This window comes from Sycon ciliatum, chromosome 9 (genome assembly GCF_964019385.1).
Source record: "Sycon ciliatum chromosome 9, ocSycCili1.1, whole genome shotgun sequence".
Lineage (NCBI taxonomy): Eukaryota > Metazoa > Porifera > Calcarea > Leucosolenida > Sycettidae > Sycon > Sycon ciliatum.
The window spans coordinates 8,552,267-8,572,896 of record NC_088651.1 but is presented as its reverse complement, the minus strand read 5'-3'; the positions used below and the strand labels follow the sequence as shown (position 1 = coordinate 8,572,896).

The 20,630-nt window shown below is 49.2% G+C and overlaps 1 protein-coding gene across 1 annotated transcript; it reads right to left on the bottom strand.

Moving 5' to 3' along the window:
* Positions 1-2,794: 2,794 nt before the first annotated feature.
* On the bottom strand, positions 2,795-20,172 carry LOC135825370 (uncharacterized). The gene is made up of 4 exons (XM_065338107.1): positions 19,864-20,172; positions 11,790-11,932; positions 5,125-5,253; positions 2,795-3,836 (listed from the first exon to the last, which is right to left on the bottom strand). The coding sequence occupies exons 2-4, from the start codon at positions 11,928-11,930 to the stop codon at positions 3,708-3,710; spliced, it is 399 nt and encodes a 132-aa protein (XP_065194179.1). The 5' UTR covers positions 11,931-11,932; positions 19,864-20,172; the 3' UTR covers positions 2,795-3,707.
* Positions 20,173-20,630: the final 458 nt, after the last annotated feature.

Here is a 20,630-nt window from a genome sequence, read left to right as displayed (position 1 = left end):
AGCAGATGTGGTGCATAACGAACGCACAGTGGGCATAAAATCTTCATATCCACATCAAAGGCCACAAGCGTTTGACAACCACACCTGATACGTAGATGATCAACGATCGTCCCTGCACTCAACGTCGCTCCAGCAGTAGTAGCATGTTGCAAACCACCATCGTACGTTGTCCATGTAAATGCCTCTGCTCCTTGTCTACTTCTTTGGCTAGATTTTTTGACAGGTAATCACAGCCATTTCTGAGTTGGCGTCAACGCCACTCGCCATGTCGAGGCCTAAATAACTGGTCCTCTGCTTCGAGTAGTTCTTGCTTGGCCTCATGACTCCAGGAAATTCACTTCTGCGACCATGAGCTACTCTATCTGCCCACGCAACAAATAAATATTTCAACCAAGCGCGATCAATCGCTGTTTGAAGTTGTGAATTTTCAAGCGCTTCCAGCTCACACGAGTCAGCGCTTGTCTATGCAGACTAGCACAACTGATACTCTTGTACAACTTGGCGGCGAGACAAAGGAGAAAACACAACCTTGAGTCACTTTGACCAACTGGATGACAGAAATTGTTGACAAGGAAGTTGCTTTGCTGACACGAGGCAGGGCAAAGCGGCCACACAAGATATATTTTTTCATCAACCATTTTCGGAAAACATATTTTTCATTCATGTGCCGCGTGACGAACCTGTGACAAAACACGTGCATGCGTGGGCTAACTTGGCTTTGCTGCTCAAAGCCGTCATTTTTATAACAGCATAATTAAAAGTGTGAACAAAAAAGGGAAGTGCTACAGCATTACATAATAGGTGTCAAACATAGTGCTAAAATATATAACTGAGTGCAGGCACAAAGCATCTATTATACTCATTATTGCACTAATAAAATTGCTTTCTCCACGCCGACTTTTTAGATATAATTATCATAATTATATCATCGTTCTAGCTCAATTTTCCCCTGTCATAGTCCTGTTTGTCATGTTCAGCATAAGCGAAGTTGTGAATCATGCTTGCATGGTTGACTCGAACGCGTACATGCAAGTAATAATAATAATGCTTTTTTTGCCTAGGTCATCAAGGTGGTAGACCATGTAGACGGTGTCGTGTTACCCTATGCGAAGAGAAAGTTTGATGTAGCCAATCAATGGAAAAAAAACATTTCCATCAGTTCTAATAACATGCATGATGAGCTAGCTAGGCAAAAAAGCATAGCGTAGGGCCCTAAGCTTCCAAGCTCTCTCGTTTATTGGTACACTTCATTCTTGTGTCATATCACTCCTTCCATTATTATACTCATAAAACTATAACGCTGTCCTATGAAAGTGTCTTAGAAAAGGACCGTTTAGCCAGAGCAGCTAACACGTACACAGTCTTTTTGTTGCTTTCTGAGTTGATCTACCTGTCAAGTGGCTTTCAAGAAACCAACTCGCAGGCTGGCCAGCAAGAACCTGGGAGGAACTGAGGTGTGAATGGAGCTGTGACCGACTAACAAGTTTTCCCTCTACCTGCAGGCATAACATGCATATACCAAATAATGTCACTCTCAGCGGATTGGCATAGCAGATGTATATGAGCGGTGTTTCCCGCTCGTGAGACCAACCCTGCTTACGAATTACACTGGATACTAAGGATTTATTCCCGTAGCTATGCAAAAGATGTTACTTTACCCTTTACCGGTCTACCATAAGCGTACCGATACTATAGTATCGGTACGTTGTGCCCTCATTTTTTTGGGGTCTTGTTGCTAGGAGACAGCTAAAATGGCGCTCTACGCGTAGCTGAGGTCAAAGGCTTTCTGACGATGTGCAAAACAACCATGCTTACCATACAATTTTTTGCCGTATCGATCGACTGAAGTTGTTGAAATTGGAAAAGACGACCATCCGCCATGCGCGCATTTCAAGAATGCGAGTGCATCTCTTGGGGCCGTGTTTGACAAGCGTTCTGAGAGCAGTAACATCACCAGTCCAGGCTGGATGTCCCGGGAGGTTTTGCAGTATAGTGTGTTGAGAAAAAGAGCTCCGTTGAGTCCTGCTAGTTCAAAAATATATCGTCCACGAATGAAGAAACAAAATTCTCCAAACAGAGAGGAAGCCTTCTTGCTGCCGACACCGCGACAGCGACTGTCACAAGGACTCGTCAGGTGCGATCAGCTGATTCGCCTGGCCGTGAGAATCATGGCATGCGTAAGCTCGTGCCTGAGTACTCATCTGAGCGAGAGTGAATCTGACGCGATCAGCGCTGAGATGAACAAACCGAAACTGCGATATCGTGGAATGGGAATTGCTGCTGCTGGCGTATCGCCGATGGCGTGGTGTTGGTGTTCAATGGCGGTATTGTAGAGAGCCTACATTTCTTGTAAAGACGTAGCCCTTACCTGATTGTTTATCGTACGACTTCAGCTCCATCACGAACTTGGTATGCCCTTCCTGCTGTGATATTCGTGTATTTCATTCGCAATTGTATTTTCTCTCAACTTGAAGGGCTACCATGGGCCCTATCCTTGCCTGGACCTAGTCATATTTGAATTTTCTGGACGCGTTCAGGCATACAGATTTTGAAAATATATGGTTTACCCATACCTACATCACATGGTTCTTGAGTTATTGCTGGTTGTGTGTACATGTATTTGCGTGACCACCCCTCACATACATTGAGTTAGACCGGCAAAGGGTTAAGTAATGCCTGGCGCTAGCTAGGGTCCACACAGCTTTAATTCCGTCATTGTTTGTTGTGTCATCGGGCATGCCTGGCGCTACCCCGTACGTGTCCCGTACTGTGCCATCAAAGACAGCTGGCCATCTTATTCAAATAGGGCTTTCAACTGCAAGATCATAACGTGAAGCAACTTGCAAGAATGTGTATGTGTGCGAAGTGTATCGGGGGAATGCATGCAGGGCGATAGTACATGTTCGAATCCCACGTTGCGTCTGAAAAATAATAAGATAAATGAAGAAAGAAGCGTCATTTCAGGAAGGTTTTATTGAGATGTCACGCACAAATTCTAATAGTGTCAGTTTTGTTCTTGGCGCTAGTAGTTCTCAATCCGTGTTTTCGTTCAGGGTGTCTTCGTTCAGCATCAAAATCCAGGTTCTCCTTCCGGTTCTGAGAGAGCTGATCCTGTGCTGGTGATGGACAATGAGGTGAGTATAGCGGCGTCAGATATTGAATCCACATCAAGTGTTAGTAGGAAATCGGCCCGCAGATCGGTCGGTAGATCCAAATCTGTTTTGCTAGAGCGTTTCCAGAAGCTGGAGTTATCAGTTGGCCAGATGTTTGCTTCCATCGAGAGTTTTATGTCCCGATTCGATCAGGCGCCTGGGAGTTTGTCGAGCAGACCAATCCGTGGATATCGATGTTTGAGGGCGAAGATGAGCCAGGCTCGGACGAGACACCGTCTCTGGCAGATTATGTGACTCGCTCTCATTCTACACGACATCCTCTACAGGTCTAACGCATACTTCTCCTCCCTAACATCAGCTCAAAGACGCTTCCATTAGTTTGGATAACTTGCATGATGAGCTAGGCAAAAAAAGCATAGCGTAGGGCACCGAGCTTTCAAGCTCTCTCGTGTTCAGACACACATTCAGACGGACACACATTCAGACAGACACACATTCAGACCGTCACACATTCAGACAGACACACATTCAGATGCACATTCAGACACGCTTATAGATACACGTGGGGACAAAGGAACCATGGAAACCAAATACCTACGATATAACTGGCTTCCTCACCACATCAGTCACGTTTGTATCGGCACCGGCATCGAGTAGATACTGTAAACACTTAACGGAGCCTCGATCAGTAGCTGCATGAAGAGCACTACCGTAGACGGTTTTCTGCAGGTAAAGTACCAAGAAGGGAAATACAACAAACAGAGCAGATATCGAAAGTGATGACATTAGAGTGCAATTATAATGACTTTTGAGTCGATGTGGGTCCCTAGTAGCCGGAGTGGTGGTTCTGTGCAGTACCGTAGTCTGTCATACTGGCCACTGGATATGATGCACACACCTGGTACTATTTTCCCTGTCCTGAAGATTACAAGCGATTCAATGAATGCCCTACTTGAAGTACAATTGTAACAATTGTACTTCAACTTCAACTTTCGTGAAGACGAACTAATTTCAAGCGTGATTTGAACAAAATCAGCGTGTAGTATGAACTTTCGGTCTCCGTGGGTACGCTGGCTGTAGGTCTTTTCCGATAGTCGAGGCCTCTTGTACTAGCAAAACATGTTACAAGGCGGAGGACAAGCTGTCATGAGTTCATTGAACATTGTACTTACCTGTTGCTGGGTTTTGTTATGGAAATGTTTTACATTTGTCACAGCATGCACCTTCTCATAAATAAAATCCATATGATATGGATATCGAATATTTTGTCAGATCTGGATAAGAATAACTCCGGATAAGACAAACAAACTTTTTCCGTGCCTTAAAGTTCGTCCTAACGAGTTTTGACTGTATATTGGTTGTCTCACCCGCTATCTCCTCTGTCCCTAATGGGAATGTCGGCATGGCACTCCTTCGTAACTGGCCTCTCGCACACTACAATTAAACTTGCATGAGTCATAAATCTCTCCTGCTCAATGCAGGCCGACCCACTTGGTCATATCCAGCTCCTGCCCTCGGTAGGCCGACCACGTGATTCGTTATTGTGTACTCAATTGAAGCCAGCTACTCTGCCCGACGTTCCCATTACTCCAAACTCGCACTCTTGGCGTGTCGTGTCCTGCACGCGTGTGTGTCTGCTCTATACTCTAGCATGGGGAGTAGAATGTTAATTGCCATTTTATGACTATTGTCTCTTTGTCGATTATTATTATTATTGAATCATATTTAAAGTTATTTTGCTAGGGCCTAGGGGGACTCCCAACAGGCAGGGTCGCCTTCTTACAGGAACCCTAGGCGTGTTTTGATGTGCCGGTGAAATTCAGCGCCTGAAACTGACACAGCCCCCCCCCCCTCCATATAGCATGCACACAGGTTTTTTCCCCTTTTTTGATACTCATCCTGCTTCTTCCTCTCTCCTATCCTTTAGTGCCTCGCCAGGAGCACTCTTTCCTGCCTGTACGTTATCAATTTTCAGGGTTCTTCTCAATTAATAGTGTTCCATTATACTTACATATTGACCCGTATGGGCACGCCACCTGACCTCCCCTGCACAGTTCAGCACGTTCCTGTCAACAATGCTTGCCAGGAACTTGACAACAGACGTAGCATTCATATTGCAGGCAATCCTCAGCAAAGTTGCCTGCGAGAAAACAGAACACAGCACAGTAGAACACTATGCACTAAATAACAAACAATGGAGCAGAGAGCGCTAAACAACTCGCTCTTTCTGTACTAAAAACAAGATTATCTCGTCATGAAACAATGCAGCATACCAAATGGCAAAATTTATTTTAAAGGGCAATACAGTAGAGTGCCAATTATCCGCACCCCTTGGGCTGTCTTCAGGGGGGTTTGGTGGAGGAGAATGTCTGGGTAAGGGACATAAACTAAACACATACACATTCCCTCGTGTCAATTCACGAATGCTCCAACGCAGCAGAACCAGGCAGAAGGATGATCTGAACATGTAAAATTGCCAAACGTTTTCGTTCCCTTCCTTACAGGACAATACAGGTGATGTTGAAATAATTCAAAGACTACAAATATAAAGACAATAAGTTTGTACAAGTAAAAGATTAAATCTAACACTTCACGAAGTGAGAATGAAAGGGGTGGAAATTGGTGACTAAAAGGGCACATTTACTCAGTGGGTGAAAAAGAAAGAAGGCAGGAGAACACGTCACATGGTACTACTAATACACTCATGAGGACTAGCAACATGTAACTACAAAAACAACGCATTATCCTTTAGAACACACAGCTCAGGGTACACCTTACGAATGTACAATGCTTCCGAAACTGCAAGATACAATTTTGATCTGCCACGAGTGACAAAAGACATAACATGATATCTGTATTCAACTCACGACACCTAACATTGCTTGACAAGTGACCATTGATATCCCACCTCCATCTGGTTGAGTTTTTCTCCTGCCTTGGACACCTTGGTTAATCTTTCGACCCGTCTGTTGCCTCTCTAAGCCTGGCTCCCGATGACCTTCTGGCATGAGATAATTCCGTTGCAGATCAGCTCACTTTGGTCTTCTCCAGTGGCCTTCACCGTTTCCTCTAGTTCACAGTAGTTGTCACTTCCAGTGTTGCTGTCTGAGAATCACTTCCACTGTTTCTTGTTCTTGACTCCTTGTGACTCTTGCAGTTTCCTACGTCTCCGTTGAGATCTTCGGTGGTTTGGCAGGTTGCCCACCATGCCCGTAAAGGAGGGGGAAGTCAAGGACGGACAACCAAACAGAGCCTGAGGCCGGATCGTTGACAAATTATCCAATAGCTCAGCAACACGTTTGGGCGGGCGACCTCGATGTGTATGGGTGTCACGTGCATCAGGGGGGGGGGGGGGGGCAAGATGTAAAGACACATGTTGACGAAAGCGTGTGAGCAAGTGTTGCACCGTTTCACCTACATACCGCTCTTCACAATGGCGATACTGAAAACAATTTTACACTATTCGGACCGTCCTGTTCTTTCCTTCTTTACGTCGGTGCAAGCATGAATTGACATTGACAGATTTTTACGCGCCTTCAACTTCTTCCAAACTCCGTCATTCACTTTGCCGCCCAACCTGGGGCTCGAACCCTTGACCCTGAGATTAAGAGTCTCATGCTCTACCAACTGAGAAATGTCGTCCAGGTTGTTACGAGCTATTACACCCTCGTGACCACGCCAATCAAAAAGCCAACAGTTTTGGCTAGAGAGAGTACATTTTGAAGTGAATTTGAGGAGATGACTGGACGAATGACATGAAGACACAAGACAAGACCAAGGAATATCAATCATATTATTGAGGCGTGAGGGAAAGGTGCGGATGTGGAAGCGAAAGAAGTGCAAATTGTGCTACGATCAGTCCCGAACGGGGACAAGTACAGAAAGTGCGTATACGGGGGGGGGGGGGGGGGGAGAGAGAGAGAGAGAGAAGGCGGTACAGCAGCATGTTAGAAAGGGGAGATGAAAACGCATGTGGAGCAAAAGACCATGAAGCAGCATGTACAACGAAGTGACACAAACAAAGCAGCATGTACAACACATGTACCACAGGAACTAGCCGCATTTGGCATGCCACGCATCAAGAGTGCATAACCCTCCAAGAGTGTGCAACCCCAACTACGGGGTTTGCGACGGCGAAACTTCACATCACGTGACGAACCCAGACACATTATTTGCACCATGTGCATGATAGATACAGTGTTGTACGCAACCCTGCTTTGGATTCAACTTTCTTGTAGTCACTTTGCACTGTTTTCGATCCATGTCAAGTGATGTGAAGGTCTGCCGTCGCAGCACAGTATAGAGGTTATGCAGGGGTTATGTACTCTTGCATGCTGATGAATTTACCGCCACTAAATTGTAGCCCGGTCTACACCACACAGCTAGTTGAAGCTTTCTCTGGCCAGTGAATCAATATTTTCCAGTTTTTCAGTTTTTTTCTTTTTTCTTTTTGCACACCACACCACATACTCTGGCATGCACCCAGGAGAATGAAAGAAGAGCAAGGAGAAGGATAAAGAGAAGAAAGACATGTGTGACCATGATCGTCGGGAATTGAACCCGTAACCTCTCGATTGGAAATCGACAGCACATACCACTGCACCATACATATGCGTACATACACATATACACCTGTCCTGTCCTGTTGACCCACTGCCTTAAAGGTTACGTGGTCCCATTGCGGGAGGAGGGAGAGGAGCAAACACGCCGGTGCCGGGTCAGGTCCCTGGACTGCCGAAATCTCCGAGAGCAGTGCTGACACATTAGTGGAAACTTGGCACGTTCATCCGTTGTTGGGCGGTTCTGGTGAGGTCTACAAGGAGCGGAAGCGGGCTGGCTAGCGATTGAGGTAGGCTGACACCTGTGCACAGCGAGTCCACCCCTGCTACGGTACCATTTCCCACAATCTGCGCATTGACATGCACCACGCTGCTGATGGACTGGCTTGCGACGCTCCGCTGTGCACTTGTGGCGCTTAAGATCACTTGGTCTAGAGCAGACCTTTCCACAGGTGGGGCACTCAACGGGGGCTGCTGCGGCCAGTTCCTTATCCTGGTCTTGGTATCTACATCGCCATTCCATGCGAGATGTGTTAGCGGTCTGGTACCAGTTCACAATTTGGTTATGTCAAAGATCGACCGACACGCAGTCCTTCCACCGTTTCCTTGGTCCATGGGCAGGTCTGACAGGTGGGAGCTGGCCAAACAGAAGGCACTTCGGCATGCGGGTGTCATCCATGCGCGTCAGGTGACCTAGCCACTCTAGCCAACGATGCCGAAGCTTACAGGTGATGGTCTCCGGATCGCCCCACATACGCAATAGTTCAGCATTGCTGATGTGGGCATCCCACATCTGCTGTCTCGACACACCAAGGATAGAGCGGACGCAACGCATATGGAAGGCGGACAGGCGTTGCAAGTCGCCCTGAAGGGGGACCCAGCACTCAGAACCGTATAGTAGTAAGGACATGACACACGCGTTGAAAACACACCTCTTCAAGAACACAGGAAGCTGACCATTGGCAAATACAGGGCGCTGTAAAGCACCACAGGCCTTGGAGGCACTCGCAATGCGGGCGTTGACGTCCACTGCCGAACGGCTGTTGCTGGCGATAATGGAACCCAGATACCTGAATTCAGCCACATTCTTGATCTCAACATCCGCCAGCGTGAGTGGGACACAGTCTGCATCTTGGATGTTGCTGCCGCACACCATGAATTGGGTCTTGGTAGTGCTGACAGTTAGTCCAAAATCAGCAGCAGTCGCCTGGAATACAGAGAGTGCGAGCTGAGCACCGTCACGTGTAGTCGCTAACAAGGCTGAATCGTCGGCGAACTGGCATTCCCCAAACTTGGTCGATATCTTTCGCGTCCTCGGCTTGCCGAACAAATTTCCGTAAATGCAATAGCGAACCTCCATGCCGACACCAGGAACTGCGGACACTCTCCGGGACCAAACAGTGAAAACGGCCCACATGAATAGATTGAAAAGCACGGGGGCCATAGAGCACCCCTGCATCAAGCCGTTGTTGATGTTGATGGGCTGAGGGTGTCCCTGGGATGTGCGGATTGTGGCAGACATAGATGTGTGAAAGGACTTGATGACAGCGAGGAGGGTGTCCGGTACCCCAGGACAAGCAAGTACACGCCACATACACTCTCTGGGCACTGAATCGTAGGCCTTGCGCAAGTCGATGAAAACCATGTAGCCTTTCGTGTCATGCTCGAGAGATTTCTCCACAAGTTAGCGTACAGAGAAGATCATGTCCGAGCACGAGCGCCCGCGCCTAAAACCACACTGCGAGTCTGGCAGCAGGGTCTCCGCTAGCCGCTGGAGACGTGTCTGTATGATGGCAGCCAACACCTTCCCCACAACATCCAACAGAGCAATGCCACGCCAATTGTCACACAGTTGCAGGTCGCCTTTTTTGGGGATGGGTACGAGAGTAGCATCAACCCATTCCTGCGGTACCTGTCCGGAGTTCCACACAGCACCAAACAGATCTAGCATCCTGTCCCGTAGAGGAAAACCACCGTACTTAACCAGCTCCGGCAAAATCCTGGATGCGCCAGCAGCCTTGCCAGGCTTCAGCTTATCGATTGCACGTCGCACTTCAGCCGACGTTGGGGGGTTAGCCAAATCATCAGCAACCGGGCAATGTGGGAGAGAGTCCAGTACCGCAGGGACGAACGTAGATGGGATATTCAACACTGTGTCGAAATGACGACTCCACCGACCATCCTGTTCCTCCTGAGACTCACACAAGTTACCATTTTCATCCTTGATAGCAGACACCCGGGTGCCCACCCGTCCACGACAGCACGCCTGCAAATCTCCTATACACTTCCAAACTGCCGCGCCATCAGATCGGGACTCCGAGGCCTGTTGTGCCTTGTTCTTGATCCATTCCACCTTCGCATGACGTACTGCAGAACGGGCAGTAGCACGGGCAGCCTTGAACTTGGAATAGTGATCGTCACGGAGCCTACCATGTTGAACCCACACATTGTACATTGCATTGCGTTCGTCCAAGAGCGGTTGAATGACATCCTGGCTATCAGCAAACCAGTCTGACTGCCGTCTCTTTCGTGGACCCAAGTTACCCATAGCTGATGTAACAACAGCATCACGTACCGCAGTCCATTGGTTCTCAACACTGCCCTCCTCGGGCCACCGATCAGCGAGCTCTTTAGCAACATCCGACTGGTAGTGTTCGGCTGCAGACTGCTTTGACGGAAGATCAGGATTTTCGCCACACATCTTGGCAACATCAAATTGAAAAACCGGAGGGCTATGACGGGCAGCACGGCGGCGCACGGCCGGAGTATCCAGGTCGAAAGACATGGTAAGTAGCTCATGATCGCTCCCACACTCCGCATTCCGTACTGTGGTGACATCCATGCAGTGACGCTGATCGGCTTGGCGAACAATGATGTAGTCAATACAGTGCCAAGCCATTGACCCAGGGTGTTGCCACGTCCGCTTGAAGATGTCCCTTTTCGCAAACCAGGTGTTACAAAGACTAGCGTTGTTCATGGACAGAAAGGACAGCAGCTCGGTTCCAGCACTGTTCAGTTGGCCCAAACCATGAGGTCCACGTACTCTGCCCCACTCATCCTCAGCCATACCAGAGCCAACGCGCGCATTGAAGTCACCAAGCAGGATATATTGATGGTCCTTGCATACATTGATGGCACACTGCAATTGGTGAAAAAACTCATCCTTTGCTGTTCTTGGACTGGCAAACGTTGGGGCGTAGGCACTGATGACAGAAATCGATTTAGGATTGTTCACTCCCCTGGAATGGCTGAGTGGAAGTTTGAGACGTGATAGTACCACACGCGGACCAAACGACCTCCAAAAACTACCACCAGCTTTCCACGCGCCGGACGAAAATTTATTGAGTATTAGTTCAACTCCTTCTCCTCGACGACGATGGGTATTTGCGTCCACAGCTCGCCCAGACGTTATCACTGTATTTCCTTTGTCGTCCTCGTATAGATGTTCACCAAACCAGTGTGTTTCTTGTACACCAGCGACGTCCAAGCTGAGTCGATGTAGTTCGGAGATGACGAGGTCCAGTTTCCTGTCTTCAACAACCTTGTTTTGAATACTTGCCGTTTCGATGTTCCCTTCGCTCTCAACGAGAGAACGAACATTCCAGGATCCGACGCGGATCAGGCAGCGTCTCCTCCTCTCTCTCCGTGCTTGGGCAGATTTTTTGAAGCGCTGATCTCTGTCCACTCGGGGGTTTGCCAATCCGCCGCGAGTGGGAGATTCAGGCGCAACAAGAAGTGGTGCCATCGTTCGACACCCCGTCTTCTTGCTGCGCTGGCCCTGAATCTCTTGCGCTGAGAATTACATGTCCTGGGACGGCCCTGGTGGACCAGAGCCGCCCCAGAAGACTCGTGGAGCTAACTACTTTCGACAACCAGGGGAGCTCGGAAAATTCAAACCGTCCCCAGAGGGAACAAAAATACACACACACACATGCACACACACATACACACACACACACACACACACACACACACGCACGAATGCACACACACACACACACACACACACACACACACACGCACACAAACACACACACAGGCTGACACTCATGCAGCAACACATGCTCATGCAAAGATCATTCTTGCCCAAGTCAACACATTCTAAAGTTCTGCATACCAACAATGGATCTCCCCTGGCATCCTTTTGGAGTTTGATTTCCTTTTTGAGAACACCACCCTCAACTATTGCTGCTTTTAGATCCTCCACTTTATCCTCCCAAGTGTACCGAAGGAGCTTGGAAACGTTCACTGCTGCCATCACTGTAAGGCACATCAAACACAAAACATACCCACCAAATACACCACATCAGAATACGGCATCGTAATGAATAGCCCAGTCTCTTATAGTGACCCGGAGCAAGGGATATTAGGAATAAGAATGATCAAGCCCTTAATAGTGACCTAGAGCATGTGAAGGGGTTTTCGATTTAATAGTAAGAGCACAGTCTCATAGTGTTGTTCTGGCAACAGCAGTGCCAGCCAAGTTGCTAATACTTGCAAAAGTCCTCCACATCGCGAGGGCAGAGCCAATTGACTTCTTGTTTGTATCATACATCATTTTTCTCACGCTCTTTATGCCAACGTCTGCGCAGATCCAGCAAGGCCAAGTGATAGAGAGCAGAGTATGTGTTGTGCCAGCAAACGCAAACACACGAGGTAGGGTTTGTGACTTATCTTTCAGAAGACCAAGAGAAAAGACTTCTTGTCCATAGCAAAGGACAGGCAGAAAACCGTGATGCATGTGTGTACTAGTATGCGTACACACGCGAGTGCAAAAGGGCAATGCGTACAACAGGCAGAACATAATATGGATACACCACGCCCCTTCTGAGATAAAAGACATTTTTATCTGATCAAAACAAACAAAAAACACAGCAGCAATAAAATGCATTAGTAACAGCAACAGTCATAGGTCCGGCAGAAGAGCAGAAACAGAATGAGGACAAAGTCATCAGACATAAGATTGTCCGCGTGTGGATATCACATTAAACGGGACATTCTGCTGCCGATGGCGATGACTGCGGCGTGGTGCAGGCTGTGCTGGGGCATGCACACCAGGGGCAATAGAGGCAACTGGTGTCTGGCCTTGTGCAGCGTCTGGAGCATAAACAGTAGGGACGGCTGCAGCTGGCGGGGGTGTAGGAGAGACTCTCGGTCGGAGGAAACGGCGGTTGCGCCAATAGATGCGGCCGCTTGGAAGTTTTACCAAGTAGTCCCGGTGCTGACCAATGGCTACGATTGAGCCATGAGCTGACCACAACTTGGTCCGGGATGCTGGATGTCGACATGTGCTCCAAGAGACAGACAAGGAAGGGACCGAGCAGAGCGGTTGTAATGCTGCTGAGTCGACTCCAGGTAGTGTGATGAGCGCTGGTCAACTTCATTAGCGTGTGTTTGCCATGCAGGAGCAAAGCTGGAATGGTCGGCAAACACAAAAGACGACGAGGCCGGCCGTAGAGAGCTTGGGCTGGACTCTGACCAGTGGCGTTCGGGGTATTCCTCCACTCAAGCAACGCACGTTGAAAGGAATCCACGTCGAGGTCGCCATTACTAGTGGTCTTGTGAATTAGCGGCTTCATTGCTTTCACGGTTTTCTCGGCAAGCCCATTCGACTGCGGATAATGGGGAGAGGATTTAGCGTGACGGATGTGCCAGGTATCACAGAACTTGGCGAATACATGGGACTGGAACTGGGGGCCACCATCACTGGTAAGAACCTCGGGGACACCAATGTCAGGAAACCAGCGGCGAAGAGACCGAATGACGTCTGCAGAGGAGGCAGTGCGTCCGAGCTTGGCAACGCAGGGCCAGCTGGTTAGTCGGTCCACATACACCAGATACTGCAGGCCTTCATACTCAAACAGGTCGGCGCTGCAATGGTGGAATGGCAGATCTGGAGCACGATCGTCCACACGGAGTGGCTCCTTCGGTTGTGAAGCGCTGTGCAGGCGGCACTTGTCACAACTGCGGACAACATGCTCGATGTCGGCTGACAATTGTGGCCAGAATACAATCTGCCGGGCACGGGACTTCGTGCGCGTCAATCCTTGATGGGATGCGTGTAGATCAGACAAGACACGCTGCCGGAGAGCGACGGGAATCAAGAGACGGGGTCCTTTCATCACTAAACCACTGTCAATAGAGAGGTGCTCATGACCATTCCAGTACGGCTGGAGTGACTCAGGCATGAGGGACCTCTTCGCAGGGAAACCAGACACGATGAACTGAACTAGGCACTGGTAGTCAGTGTCGGCCTGGGCGGCTGAGCAGAGCGCGTGGTAGTTCAGGCCACCAGACGTATCAAGCGTGCACGCACGGATAGCAGCGCCCTGAGAGGCAGTACTCTCACCCAGTTCATCGTCAGGGCAGGGGTCGCTGACTGGATGGCGGGACAGAGCGTCAGGGAAAGCATGATCCGTGCCTTTCCGCCACGTTGCATGTAGCTGATAGGGCCGAAGTTTCAGGACGAGCCGCTGCAGCCGGGGATTCTCTATCTGATCCAAGTAGTAGGAGTTCAGAATAGGGATGAGTGGGCGGTGGTCGGTAATAACTTCAAACCGAGCACCGGAGAGATAGATCGAACACTTGCGTACTGCCCAGGTAACCGCAAGGCATTCAAGCTCAATGACGGCGTATCTCGTCTCGGCATCAGATAGGAACCGGCTTCCACATTGGAGTATGCGCCAGGTGTCGCCCTGCTGCTGCCACAAAACATAACCAAGTCCGTTCTTCACGGACGCATCAGTTTCTAACCGAAGCGGTCGGCCAGGCAGAAAGAACGACAATATCGGGGGAGAAGCCAGGGCAGCTTTGACGGCGTTAAACGCGTCAGTGTGTGCCGACTCCCACAAGAACACATTCGTGGACTTCAGCAACGGGCGAAGCGGGTCGCTGAGCTGTGCGATACGCTGCGAGAAATCACTACACTGGTTGATTAGCCCGAAGAATGAGCGGACGTCAGTGCGATTAACGGGCACTGGGAAATCAGTGATGGCTGCCGTCTTGTCACTGTCAACGGTGTAACCATCCGTGTTGATATGGTAGCCACAGTAGTCGACTTTTGGGACGCCGAAGACGAATTTCTTGGCGCTCAGGGTAATGCCGTGCTGACGGGCGCGAAGTAGAGCGTCACGAACGTGGGTGAAATGAGCCGTCAGTTCCGTATCGTACACAAGACCATCGTCAACCACTTTTACAAAGTTGGTGAGGCGATCAAACGCTGCGTCGGTACGGGAGTTAAATACATCACCAACCTAGACAAGGCCCTGCGGGTTGCGAAGAAACTGGTACCGCCCCCACGGTGTGATAAAGGTGGTGAGCGGCTTGGCATCGTCGGACAGCGGGACTTGCCAATAGCCATGTCGGGCGTCGAGCTTCGTGAAGTAGCTGGCTTTGCCGATGGCTGCCACTGCGTCATGTGGTGTACGAGCAGGATGGGTGGGTCTGCGTACCTGATCATTCAGCTTTCGAAGGTCCACAGTCAGTCGCATCTCAGTGGTGCCATTCTTCTCAACGAGAACGATCGGATGGCACCACGCAGAGGGTTCTGTGACTGGCTCGATAATGCGATCATCGACCATACTGTCCAGTTGGGACTTTATCTGATCCCGGTAGGCAAACGGTATGGCGCGAGCAGTGCGGACGCAGCTGGGTTCTGCACCTGTTTCCAACTGGATGTCCATGGGCGGACCGTCCATTGGTGGAAGCTGTGAGCTGTCGAAAGCGTCGGCAAACTCTTCCAGAAGCTGCTGTTGGAGCTGCTGGGCAGTGTTGGGTTCAGTACGGGCAGAACGGACAAACACGGAGGGCCAAGAAGCAGGCAACAGATTCAAGGCACAGAGGCTTTGGCGGGATAGCAGTGCCTCATCCAGGCCTTTGAACACGTCCAGTGTGGTGTCGTTTGTGACGGAATCGAGCGTCAAGGTTGCCTGGATCTTGCCAAGACTGGTCAAGGGTGCGCCATCAGCGGTGCGCACAACATCCTTGTCGGTAGGCAGATTCTCAACAAAGTCTCCGAGGAGCTCGAGGTGTGCAGAGCCAATAGCGTTGATGTCGCTGCCGGTGTCAGGAAGCCAGCACAAACTGGTTGGCTTGTCTGCCGACACGAGCTGCGTGTTGACGGCTATGGTAGCCCCTTCACGGGAGGACGCGGCATGTTGCAGCTTCAGCTGACCGACAGTCCTCTTAGAAGCAGACGGACACATGGATAAGAAGTGACCGGTGCGTTGGCAGCCGTTGCATTTGCGATCCGCAGCAGGGCAGGGTCGCTTGCTATGAGCGGTGCGGCCACAGTTGGGACACTTGTCCGGCGAGGGCTTGCTGCCAGACTTGGAATCCTTGGCTGCGGGTGCTCGAGCTTGCTTGGATGCCATTCCTTTCTGCTTCTTATAGCTGGAACGAACGGCACTCACGGACGCGTCTCCAGTGGCCAGACTGGGGATACGTGACGAGGTTTGACTGGCGGCCTCCTCGGCGCGGCATAGGTCGACGCAGGTTGCCAGGGTTAGATCCTTCATTGCCAGCAGCTTGTGTCGAACGTCATCCTGCAGGATGCCGGTAACAATGCGGTCTCGCAGAATTTCATCCGTGTTAGCCTGGAGTGACTGCTGGCATGTTTGACACATACGTCTTGAGCATGTCGAACAGACATCCAAACCGGAGAAGTTGCACGCATGAAACAACTCTCTCAGGGATGTGTACCACGCGTCGAACGTCTCTCCAGGTTGCTGGGCACGGCGGTAGAATTCAATCCTGTCCAGCAGGGGGTTGCGCTGGCGCCGGATGAACTTGCGTAGTTCAACCATGGCCTCCGGGACGTCATGGGTGTTTGGCACCACAATCACACCTTCCCGCAGGAAACGTCTCAGGCCCTCATCCAAGGCCTGCCTAAACGCGGCCATCCTTGTCTCGCGGGGCTGCGCTGACAACAGCTGACACCGGGAGTAGTCCTCCCAGGCCTCGCTCCACGACACAAATTCAGCTAGATTCGCCGACGACAACAATATGGGCCGATCCTCAGCGACGGGCTTGGTGGATGGAGCAGGAGCAGACGAAGCAGGTCCACTCGTGCTGCTTGATGATCCTTGCGACATTGACTGCAACAGAGTTTGGAGCTGTGCATCGCGCTGGGCAGATGCTTGCATTTGATCTTGGATCAGCTGCACAAGTTGGTTGATGTCAGGCTGTGACTTAGCACCATCCGCCATGGCGAAATCACAACTATCGATATCGTACTACACGGCTACGAAACAATTCTAGAACTTCGAAACGGACAATTTTCGAAGCGAAACGAAAACGGGCAGAGAGCAACACTACAGGTGGGCTACTCTACAACTGCAATGGAACTACTAGTATACTAAGACTACAGGTAAAGTAAGATGTTCACTGCGCCATGTTGTGTCAACAAACGCAAACACACGAGGTAGGGTTTGTGACTTATCTTTCAGAAGACCAAGAGAGAAGACTTCTTGTCCATAGCAAAGGACAGGCAGAAAACCGTGATGCATGTGTGTACTAGTATGCGTACACACGCGAGTGCAAAAGGGCAATGCGTACAACAGGCAGAACATAATATGGATACACCAGTATGCAGCAGCAGCTATGTGTTGGGGTGGAAACACGGTTGGGTGGCGATGACCCCCCCCCCCCCCCCCCCCCAGCTGACATCGGCTGACCAAGGACTCCGCCTGTCGATCTCCCAAGCAAAGGTGATATCTGCTGGGAAGAAACTCAATGATGGAGGAGCTACTGGCATCGACAAAAAGCTTCGCTTATACTATTTATCGCCTTAATAAAGTTATTGTCTCCTCGTCGCCTATTCAACTACAATATTGCTCGGATGGCCCAATGTTTGCTGCCAACAGCCAGGCGGAAAGTTTGAAAACACGATTTCTCTGTTTCTTTCTAGCTACTGTAGCTCGATCGATGTTTCATGTTGCCTTGTATAGGAGGGATTCGATAGAAAATTGTTTTAAAATGGGTTATCTTGTACAGAGGTCAGGGTAAAACTTTGTCTTGTATTGTGGAAACAGCGTTCCTGATCCGGATACTGTATGTGTGAGTATGATTTATTCCGGTAGCTATGCAATAGACATTACTTAAGTAACGTCTGTCGCTAGCCAGTGTCCACAACGCTTTAATTCGGTGTAGGTATGTGTGGTGGGGCCTTTCACATGACGCGCCATGGTTGGCGAGATATTCCGTAAATGTCCCATACCGTAAAATGAGTATGTAGTGCGTATCGCAGCTTAGATCTAGACAGAGCATCTCGAGTGCCGTAGGAGTCAAGGTTATGTTGGGGAAGGCCAGTGGGTGGTAATCTCCTGCCTTCAGCCGAGTGCTGATGGAGCAGAGTAGAAGTAAAAGAAAGAACTTGGGAATATTGCGTTCAAGAATACAATTTCGGTAAAGGATATAGCGGTCAGTGGCTAGCTAACAAAACCTGTTGATTTTTGTGGATTTGTTTAAAAGACCTTGTCGCACTGTGTGTCAGATAATTAGCGGTATGGTTTTGATCGCAGTATTGTATTTTTCGCGGTTTGATTTAGAAAGACTTTAGACGGTGTCGCATTATCGTTCGAATGTTTTTGGTTGTGCTGCTAATGGGCCGGGAAGGTAAGGATAGGGTAGATTTTAGTGTTCTAATGGGCATGGTTCTTGTGCAAATAGAATGCTGAGATCATTAACAGAGTACTGTGAGGAAGAGCAAAATGACAGGGGGGACAGTGTTGAAGCTCTGAGCAGACGGCGTCGGCAGGAGTGCCTACACAGAGACTAAAAGATGGGAGAAGAGAGGTCCAGCCGCCTCGAGAGTTGACGTGCTTGCGAAACGCTACGCCGACAGCAAGAAACGACGGAGCAAATATCCCGTCTGTAGACCCGCCGACTTTGTGGCAAGATGCGTAGCCAGTATCTAGGATCTGGTTATCTAATAACATGCATGATCAGGTACTGTAAGGCATGTATATATAACGAGGAAGCAAATCTAACGTTTTAACGGATGACATTTCTTCGTTATAATAAGATCCATTGAGGCCGTGCTGCTTCATATATGCTGTGTGGGGATATTCCGGAATACTGCAAGATCGTTAACATAATTATCTTCTTGTTAACCTATGAATTTTGGACAATCGTCAAATTAGCGACTCGTTATAATAACATGTCTTACAGTAGGCGAAAAAGCATAGCGTAGGGCCGTGAACTTTCAATTATGATGCACAGTGTTGCTCAATGAAATCCAGTCGCGTCGCTGAAGTACGCGCCGGGCGTAGTGCAGCCCTAGACCTGCAAACACTGGGCTGCGACATAGTGCAAAGCGCAAACTTGAGTGACGCAACTGGATTTCATTGAGCAGCACTGTAGAACAGCAGAAAAAATCTTAAAACACGAAAATGCTGAATCCGAGGTTGTCTACTATTGAGGGTAGACCTACGCAGTCACGTTTCTACCTACTAGTATACAGTGGGGTAACAGAGCAGGTATTCCCGAATACACTGTACATGTATCATACTACATGTAGTATACAGTGGGGTAACAGTACAGGTATTCCCGAATACACTGTACATGTATCATACTACATGTAGTATACAGTGGGGTAACAGAGCAGGTATTCCCGAATACACTGTACATGTATCATACTACATGTAGTATACAGTGGGGTAACAGAGCAGGTATTCCCGAATACACTGTACATGTATCATACTACATGTAGTATACAGTGGGGTAACAGAGCAGGTATTCCCGAATACACTGTACATGTATCATACTACATGTAGTATACAGTGGGGTAACAGTACAGGTATTCCCGAATACACTGTACATGTATCATACTACATGTAGTATACAGTGGGGTAACAGTACAGGTATTCCCGAATACACTGTACATGTATCATACTACATGTAGTATACAGTGGGGTAACAGTGCAGGTATTCCCGAATACACTGTACATGTATCATACTACATGTAGTATACAGTGGGGTAACAGTACAGGTATTCCCGAATACACTGTACATGTATCATACTACATGTAGTATACAGTGGGGTAACAGTACAGGCATTCCCGAATACACTGTACATGTATCATACTACATGTAGTATACAGTGGGGTAACAGTACAGGCATTCCCGAATACACTGTACAGGCATGATTGCATCGTATGTTCAGGAAATACAAAAAATAATGTAAATTTTACCTGCCGAAGTTCCACAATGCAGCTGGCAGTGGATAGCGGGTCCTCCTACTCCGCGGTCCGGCGATGGCCGCGCGCAAGGAGTCTTCACTTCCACGCAGAACTAGCACGAGCTCGTGACAAAACGCTATCCAAAATGACCTGCTGAAACACCACACAACCTTCCTGTTCCATTACCGACCGGCCGTGTAATCAAACCAAATGAACACACACTACTGAGTCTGTACTGCGTGGGACGACAAGTGCCTGGAAAACAAGAGTCAAGATATTACTGGTGCCAGGCAGTGGTATGGTGGCCCGGCACGGCGGCAGAGCTCACTTTTTTTCTGGGCGAACTCTGTAGTCCCGGCCGTGCGCAGGGCCTAGCTAGGGACCTGATGAGCTGGAGCATGCGGATGGTAGACCTGGCACTGGTGGACTGTGGCAGACTTGTCACAGCTTACACAAGTATCCTGACCCTGTCTACCAGTGTGCAGTGCAGTGGTCTACCTGGACGACGTGGTCCTCAGCCTCAGGGCATGGACATGGACATAGTGTAGACTCCACCCAGATACATGAGTCATGATTGTACAAACATTGAATTATTTGTACTACATGCATGCAGATCGACTTCATTCGGTCAGCAAGACCTGCACTTTTTTCTTTTCTTTTTTTCTCTTTTTTTACTGAATACCACAGAACCATCAGATGCTGCACAGTGGGGGCGGTGGCATATTGGATTGAAGTGGGGGCGGGGCAAAAGTGACTCCTCCGGCCAAAGGTCTCGGAAT

Bases quoted from the DNA above. Each gene is read 5' to 3' on its own strand.
- LOC135825370 (XM_065338107.1), bottom strand. From the start codon at position 11,930: ATGGCAGCAGTGAACGTTTCCAAGCTCCTTCGGTACACTTGGGAGGAT. The intron at 5,254-11,789 runs GTATGCAGAACT...GTTTTCTCGCAG, and splicing joins CCAGGGGAGATCCATTGTTG to GCAACTTTGCTGAGGATTGC. The intron at 3,837-5,124 runs GTAAGTATAATG...CTTTACCTGCAG, and splicing joins GTGCCCATACGGGTCAATAT to AAAACCGTCTACGGTAGTGC.